The sequence below is a fragment of the Salmo trutta genome, chromosome 6, assembly GCF_901001165.1.
Source record: "Salmo trutta chromosome 6, fSalTru1.1, whole genome shotgun sequence".
In the NCBI taxonomy this organism is placed as follows: domain Eukaryota; kingdom Metazoa; phylum Chordata; class Actinopteri; order Salmoniformes; family Salmonidae; genus Salmo; species Salmo trutta.
The window spans coordinates 19,820,306-19,829,388 of NC_042962.1; the positions used below are offsets into that span (position 1 = coordinate 19,820,306).

A 9,083-nucleotide genomic window follows, 5' to 3' on the forward strand; every position below is an offset into this window, starting at 1 on the left:
TTCCTATCTGACTAAATCTACCTCTTCCGGAAAAGGATTATGTTATCATCAAGTCATGACAATTTTATCTATCCATCTTCAGTCAATAATTGTATACAGTAACAATTTATACTATTGTGTCTGTCTACAGCAAACTATTATGTCTTCCCACCACACATTAAATTCAGAGCTCACAACTTTCTTTCAGGTTTCTTTTTTTAATAAAAGAGGTTCCTCTTGCATTTATACAGTTTAAGGCATCATGCACACAAAAAAATAAACGATACAAAAGCGTACTCTTCTTCTCCCTAAAATAATAACAGGCTAACTTTTTTATAGATTTGCTGGTTAAAAATATGTCTTTACAAATATGGCGTTAGCTGGCATGTCAGTGAATCTAAAAGCAGGCTTTGTGCCCAACCATAACCTGCTTTCACAGTATTTGTAAACATGACTTCAGCAAAATAGATCTGAGATTAAGAGTGTATGCTTTGAACATTGGCAAAAGTCCCCCAGAAGCATGCAATTATTTGTCCTAAATGATATGTACAATGCAGGTTTACCTTAAACACAGATATTCATTATTAAGATAAGATTCAGACATTAAACAAACATTATGAACAATGACAGACAGAACATAATGTCTTTATATCCTATCCCAGAGTCCCAGTCATCTTGATCAAGGAAGACACGTGGAGGTGGGAAGGATTTGGCTTTGGCACAGTTGTGTCCAGTTGTGCTGTTGGATCTACTATACAACGTTGAAAACCATGGATAGATACTGTTCATAGGAAACCTGGATCCAGCCATCTTGGTCTGTGTCGTACCTCCTGAACACGTCGGTCAACCTCTGAAAGTGACAAAGAACATTTTACAGTAGATCTTGACTTAGACATACTAGCCAGTACAGATGCCATGTTGGTAAATAAACATCAATGGCCGCTTTCCCAGTCACATATTAAGCCTAGTCCGGGACTAAAAAGCATTCTCAATTGAGATTCTACATTGAAAAAGTTTAGTCAAGGACTAGGCTTAATTTGTGTCTGAGAAACCAGGCCAAAATATCTTCATCTACAGACAACAGCGTGGCCATGAATGGAAAAAAAAATACCATATTGAGCCAACACAAAGTCCAATTTCAACATGGGCTGTATATACTGTACAGACAATATTTTGACAAAACAATGTAGGCTTCATAACCAGTGGTATGTGCACAGGAAGCCCAGTAAGACGGTTACCTGTAGAACGATACAACACTGGATGAAGTCATCAAAGGCCACTTGTCCCTTCCTCTGCCTGTCAAACTTCTCTATGAGAGTATTGTAGAACTGGTCTGAGAGCCGATACCCTGAGGAGGAGGACAGAGAACAGTCAACATCACAGAAACACATCTGTACAACAACCCTTAACCAATTTGTAACATGCATAGGGCTTTCACCTGCTTACTTCACATACAGGACTAAGTTCTACTACATTTCAATGAGGATAGAAAATAACAACATGCTTGAACTCAATGTATGCGAGGCTAACAATTAATATTGTCATGCATCTACACAACTATTTTGGCACATATCTTTATCCAGGCTCATGCATGTTGACCTTACTTGATCTTACAGAAAGGCATTCGAATATCGGATCTGACCTTGTGAACCGCAGAAATGAACGTAACCGGTATAGCGGTTGGCCCGCCACCAGTATGGTCAAATAGAGAAAGCATACTTTGCTCACCGAATCCAGTCAGTGCCTGCTTAAGCTCGTTCTTGTCGATGAAGCCCGAGTTGTCTCTGTCGTAGGTGCGGAAGATGTTCTGCCAGTCCGTGATGTACTTCCACACTCCGGCAAACTCGTTGAAGTTCACCCCTCCTTTGTTCTCCCTGTCAAACATGGCTGTGAGACGGAAGTCAATAGAAAATATATATGAGTGAGAGCAAGAGGTCTGTTCAGAAGGGTGTAATGTTACAAAACAATGTTCAGATAGAAATGCATTTTGTAGAATATGTATGTTTTTTCTGTCTTAGTCTTATAGAATTGGGCACCATGTAAACTTTATTCATTATATTTCTCTCCGCAAAATTCTGAAATTTTACCACACTGAATAGACCCCTGAGAAACACCACCTAAGAAGAAGGGACAGCTGGGAAGTGTAGTTCAATGCTAGAAGGCATAACGTCAACACGCTGGACTAAGGACTACCATAGCATCTGTTATGACACAGAGTTAAAGAAATCTTGCCCGTTTGAACTTTCCCCTGCGGTTTAATCCAATTACATCCTAACAAAGGGCTTCATCACATAGAAGGCCCAGGGCTGGATGGCCATTTGAATACAACTGGTTTACTGTGTACAGTACAGTCAGAGTGGGAAGCAATGGTGGATTATTGAGATTCAAAATAATACCACTAAATATAAAATTAGTTGTATCTTCTTAGTATATTTTTCTATTTATATTCAGCTACACTTGGACTAAAGCAGATTCCAGCTGGTGAAAGGGTAAGTGTGTAAGCCAATCAATACGGTCAGTGGATGGATATAGATAGATGCCTTAAGAGACAAAAAAACACCTCCTGTTTGTTAGAAAGAAATGCTCCTTATTCCCCGTTTTACCGATAGCTGCATGCTTCCACTTAACTGGGGAGACGGGTTGAAATGTGTCACTGTGCACCAACGTTAATGAAAAGGGTTGCTATGGGGATAACATATAAAACAATGGTAGTACACCAGGTCAGGACAATATAGGCTTGTCATTGTGCAAGTTTGTTTGTGTGTCAAGGGTCAAAGCGGGACAAATACTCACATATGATTGATCGGACTGTCACTGGGTTGAAAGGTGTCCATGTACCTACAAAGAGAAGATAGAGAAAAGATTGGTGAAAAACAATGACTAAAACATTCTGCCACAAAAAGTTAAAATGCACAGGACGACTGTGCCAAGTTAATTAATACATTTGGACTTTAATGAACTAGGCTATTTATAACAGAACAAGAAGAAGAGGGAAATAGGCCAAGTAAAGAGTTAGGAGGACTTAAGCAACCATTCTGTTCTTATCTTGGGTATCCTTTTTACCAAGCCAGTATTTTGGGTAACAGAGGAGAACTGCTGGAGATTTATCAGGGTTTCTTAAACCTTGCTGACTCACCATCTCAACCTTTTCACTCTCACTGCTCTGAGGGGGGAGAGAGAGCGAGAGATAGAGGAGGCTTTGCAGTCCAGTCAAGTGAACCACTTTTCACATTAAGCCGTTCCTCTGCAACGACAAGCCAAGCCTCGGAGAGATGTCTCCCACTCAGGCCGTTCTGTCTCCTTATTCCAACCTGGGCGGGACTGGCTGGGATTTGGTCTGGGCCAAGGAACAGACATGAAGCGTCTGGACTACACCCAGACCAGAGAGGAATGGTCAGGTCTCCAGCCAGACTCCCCGTTCTCCAGCAGCTGTGAGGTCAACAACAGTGACCGGCCATGTCCGAGAGAGGTGCCCTGTCTGTTGGTCAAGCACCCAGACGGGCACCACAGGAGTGTGTGCGGTGAGTGTGCGTGTTTGCGTGCGTGTCGAGGCTGCCCCCGCCCGGCCTGTGAGACAAAGCTTCCTCTGTCCAGCACACACACTGGACCTTCTCACTGCGCTGCCCAGTGCCCACTCATGACGAGGTTGGGGGAACAGGGAGGGGCACATGGAAGAAAAAACAGGGTGACCGCAAAACTGCGCCCCACAGGAGAGGCTTAGTGAGATCGCTCTAACACACACACACACACACACCTCGAAAGGGCCTCACACAGGTTTGAAATCACACATAGTAACACACACTCATTCACTTACTACTAACTGCTCCAGGCAGGCTAAAACAGCATGTGCAAGGTTGAGCTCAACCTTGAGATAGAAAATGACCACCAGTTCCCCTCCCCTCACCCCTGTCCTACATGCAGTACAGGCAGGGTGCTGAGCAGGGAACCTCTTCTCCACAGATGCCAGACAATCTGTCCCATTCCTGTCAAAGCCATACATGATTGTTTTGTGTTATTATTCTGCCTTTTGAAAAATGTTCATGAGACGATTCAGGAGTAGTCGATGCGGGAGTTTTTCCCATTAGTAGATGGGCCTATATTCCCTTGGCACGTAGATTTGCCATTGAAACTACTCAGCACAGTGAATGCAACGCTGCTGATTTCAGCAACTACTTGGCTGGTTGCACCGAAAAAAATAAAAGAAATCAAAGCACATTAATCTCAGTCGGGGAGGAGAGGCACATTTTGACAGGTGGTTGGTGCAGAGCGGGGGCTAAGAGGACCGTTAATATGGAGAGCTAGCTAAAAGACCCAGACACCTATAAAAGATTCCCTTTATTGATAGACTGGCAACGTATAACAGGGGCCCATCTGTTTCTCATCAGGGAGCGGCACTGTCACAGGGTCTGATGGAGAGAGGACGTCAGCCCCGAGAGGACGAGCCACAGCTTATAGTGGTAACACTACACAGTCTGCCTGAGGGGAGGAGAGGGATATCAAGGGAAGGGGTGAGGTGAGAAGTGGGAAGAGGGGAGGACAGGATCGATAAGAGGAGAATGGAGAGGTGAAAAGAGCAGGAAAAAATAAAGAAGGAGGGAACAGAGAGGTCTGGGTGAGTGTAAGAGTGACAGCACCGTGGGCATGGTCAGTGAAGTGCATGGCCGAGAACGGGGCACAGCTTGCATTCAGTCAGCAGCCTGCACACAGTCACACACAGTCACACTGGCACAGCCAAATCATGACACAGCCCTACTAATGAACACGACTGGACTGACTGTGTGAACTGCGCCTGCCTGCCTGCCTGCCTGCCTGCCTGCCTGCCTGCCTGCCTTCCACACAGCCTGGGTCATTAGTATTCTGAACCAGGGCTACTACCAGATAACAGCTCCTTTCATCGCTCTTGGGCCTCAACACTTTTTCACAGTGTAAAGAAAACTGTTTGAGAGAAGAATGTCCATTCAAACCCTTTGAAAACCCTTTCCGCAGAGGGAGAGAGACCTTGACCAATTCAAAATGTTGAGGTACAGAATACATGTTTGTTGTAAAGACGATCCCAACGTCTGCTGTGCTGCACTCGAGTAACTAGTGCCCTAAGCTACAAAACACGATGTTCACTCATAGCATTGATTCAATCATGAGCATCTCTCGCCATCCAGCCCAGTGGAAAGACTAATGTCATGTTGTGCTCGTGGCGTTGGCTAAGCCACTCCTCTCTGTCATATCTCAACAACAAGAGGGTGTTGAGTTAATTATCAGGTGACACCCGTCGTCAGCCATTTCCTGTCTCATACAGGAAGTACTTTTCCTTTGTCACCAGAAAACCTTTCCATCTGTTTTTTTTAAGTAAAAACAAAACATTAGTGTCATATTCAAGTTCAAACCACCATCTCTCCTCAGCATGCTTCTCTCCGTCCCTCGCCAGGTGTTGAAATGAGGAGGAGGTGTTGAGGTCTAGAGGAGAAGGAAGAGACGTACCGTTCGATAAGGCCTGCTGGAGCTCTGTGTCTGATATCACACAGCTCCTGTCCTTGTCCACTCTGGGGAGGAAACACACAATTAGATACAGACAGGCAGACTGTATCAAACACACAATGCAGCCCAGCCGAAACCCTACCGGCGCTACGCTGTAAGCCCCTTGTCAGGATCTAAACACTCCGTTCAATGGGAGTGTGCAGGCTAGGCTGGGCTAGGGACAGGACGATGACTTGTGGGGATGGTGGTGTCATTTTACACTCGCCACCATCCCCAACATCACAGATCAGTGAAAAGTGAAACCCAAACTAACCGACATGTTTGGCATGACAAGCATAGGAGTTGGGTACCGTACAGCACAAACAGATCTGGAATCAGGCTAGCTAATACTGTGTATTTTGAGTGCAATGCCAAAGAAAGGAGGCTTCAGATACTTTCTTCACCAAGAGAAAATAGATCAGAGAAGCAATAAACGTTTTTGCTTTGAATTTACAATACACACAAATATCTTACTACATTCTATTGTACAATCTCAGAACCCACCGCCTTTCAGTATAAAGCTATGCGCTAGGCCATCTGTTATAGAAGTGTAACATCACAAACTAATTGGCCTAATTTTTAAATCGTGTTCCAATTGAATAGTATTGGAATGGTACAGTCGTTCTGTTTAGACGTGGGAAACGTTTTGTGAGAGTTGAACATTAACACAAATTAGAGGCCTTGCCTTCCAGTTCTGGAATAACCTCCTCTGAAATGTAGCACAATCCTCCAATGACTCACATGTTCCTTAGCAACCTCCACAGACCAACCTACCAGCAACAAACCAACCCAACTGCAGGCCACATAGAAATACAAAACCTGACTTTCCATGAAGGCACGCTTTGTGACTTCCTCCAGAATGAAAGAAATGGGGTGCTTGGTCAGACGAGGGACCTACCTAACCTAAACCAAACACTTTGAGTAGAGTCCGTGCTGTGCGTGCGTGTGTGTCCAACTGCTCAATCTCACTTACTTGTTACCCCTCCTCAGGTTTGACTTACCTCACTGGGTTTTACATAAAATGAGGTGAATTGAAAGTGCATCATTAAAATTCCTTTCCCTGGCCTGAAGCAGAACCATCGTCCCATTTGCTGAATGGTGCTCAGAACAAATCCTAAACATTAGCTGTAAACATTAGTACTACAAGCAGCACAGTAGCCATTGGAATCGTAACATTTCCCCGGCCTGTCTCAGTTTTTCCTATGGAGCTATTCAAGTTATGACATGCCTGGCGGAACTTAGTTTTCCAGTCAAATGGTTTAGCAGCTTATCTCATGCTGGCTCTCATGGTAGGGGGAAGTGGAGGTAGCTCTTCTGAACACAAAGCCGATTTTCAGACAAAATGATCCTAAACGTTTGTTTATTCACTGACGGCAGACAGTGTAAGCAATTGTTTGTCTTGTCACGTATCAGATGCTGATCTATGCCTAGATGGATCCTCTGCTGTTCTACTCTAGGCTATGTATTTGGCTGTGTTTACACAGAGAGCCCAATTCTGATACTTTTTTTCACTAATGGGTCTTTTGACCAATCAGATCAGCTCTGAAAACGATCTGATGTGAAAAGTTCTGATGCGATTGGTCAAAAGATCAGAATTGGGTAGCCTGTGTAAACTCAAGCCTTTTTGGCCTACATTTGACATGCCAGTGTAATGCCACATGACCATGGACGAGTGAGTTTTGTTTAGGTCTAGTGACTACTTGTTTGTCATGGGATCATGTCATGGAATCTAATGATCATAGAGGCGGAGTGGAAAAGGATCATTCCATGACTCAAGCCTAACAAAATGCTAAGAAAAGCACCAGGTTGCTGGTGACTAATGGATTTACACTTTGATCACTCAAGTCATATGACGCAGGGAGTTCCAGCCCCAGTGTGATGCTTCAGCTCAGGCTAGGTGCACCTCTGAAGTGTGGAGTGTGTGGAATACTGATAGACAGATAAGACCAAGTTTTCTAGGTTTTGCCTCCTTATAAATTATTCTCCAAAGTGTTTCGTGTTTTAAAAAGTGTTTTGCGTACCTGCAGCATTTTAATGTTGTGAGAAAGCAGAGCACCTCTGCAGTGTTACATAACTCAATACCAGGGACTAACATGAAGCGAGACGTCTCACTCACTCCTTTCTTCTGGTTGATATACAGTCAATGAACTAAGAAGACCAGACCCAGCTGTTAAGGCATTGGTGAATATGGGAGAGCCACCCATTTAACAGACCGGTGACAATTTTTTCAGAAACGGTCATGAGTGGGACATCTTCATTTATCAACCATCTTCGTCAATACTACTGATAGGGGAAAGAAGATCTTCCCTCTTTTTCGACAACGTTATGCCAGTTATTGTCAGTTTTAAGTTTATGTAAATTGTCATGTCTACTCTCTTGTCAGTCCCTGTAAAATAAAGTGTATTCAAAACTAATTTCATAGAATAACGGACCAACACAATAGAAACAGATAGATAGCTAATTTAAATGATCTCATCATTTACTAACGTTACATGACTGACATGATCATATCTACGCCCTGTACTGGTTGTAACTGTATAGAATACAATTGAAAAACAAGGCACTGTATGTGTGTGGTAGGAAAATGTCATATGCAAAAGTAAATAGAAAACTGACAGGCAAAATAAATCCTGATATGTTTTGTTTTTCTTTAAGAAAGTCTGTGAAATAAATGTAATCACCGAACCACGGCTATAATACTAAGACAAAAATAATAACTTTTTATGCATACATAAACTGCTATAGTATTATAATCTCTGCCTATTATGCCCTGTGGCAGCAGTTTTCAAAATGAAGCTCAAATCAATGCGGAGTACTGTTATTTAGATCGCCACGAAAGACGTCTTTCCACTCACCTCTGAAATATATTCCAAAGAAAACCTTGATCCGGCGCTGGCGCTGCGTTGTTGTATTGTTGTTGTTGTTGTTGAGGTTGTCCTCTATACGGACTACCTGTATGATATGCCATTTTTAAAGCTTTATAATTGGTGTTATGAAAAATGTGTGTACCCTGTACTCGTTTCAATCTGACACTGACATTCTTCGCGCAGAGGCGTGGCATCTCACTCACCACTTCCCGTAAGAAACTGTGGAAACGTCATAGGGCTGCCTCCTTAGTGGATGACTCGAAAATGACTCCACTTTCACACACTCTTTTCACGCCACTTCAATACAAAGTGATTTTTTTGTAGCAGCTTATGAGAGTAACAAAAAGTCACTTCGGTATCGAAGTGGCGTGAAAAGAGTTTCCCACTTCCACACGTTTTGATTGGTCTTTATTTACCAAAGCTTTCTTGTGTGAAATTCTAAATCACGTTATTGCACGAGACGCTCTAAATGTTAAACTGCATGTTCTCCCTCACAGCAGTTTCTAAAGTAGCGACCTAATTAAACGTTTGAGATTTCCAACATAATATGATTTTCACTTAGCTAGAACTAAAACATTTTGCAGCCTACCATCTACCGCTACTGTATTATCTAAATTACCGACTGATGTGTTTACCAGATCCATGTATTTATGTTCTATATAAATGTCTGTGCTGTTTATCTTTTTGGACCACTGCGGTCTCCATGATTGGTCAAAAACCTAAACG

General features: G+C 43.0%; 1 protein-coding gene across 1 annotated transcript; it reads right to left on the reverse strand.

Moving 5' to 3' along the window:
• Positions 1–181: 181 nt before the first annotated feature.
• Positions 182–8,573, reverse strand: LOC115195603 (programmed cell death protein 6). Its single transcript, XM_029755636.1, has 6 exons — positions 8,346–8,573; positions 5,455–5,516; positions 2,773–2,817; positions 1,708–1,866; positions 1,218–1,327; positions 182–829 (listed from the first exon to the last, which is right to left on the reverse strand). Exons 1-6 carry the CDS (start codon positions 8,549–8,551, stop codon positions 731–733), a joined length of 681 nt encoding a protein of 226 aa, XP_029611496.1. The 5' UTR covers positions 8,552–8,573; the 3' UTR covers positions 182–730.
• Between the last annotated feature and the right edge of the window lie 510 nt (positions 8,574–9,083).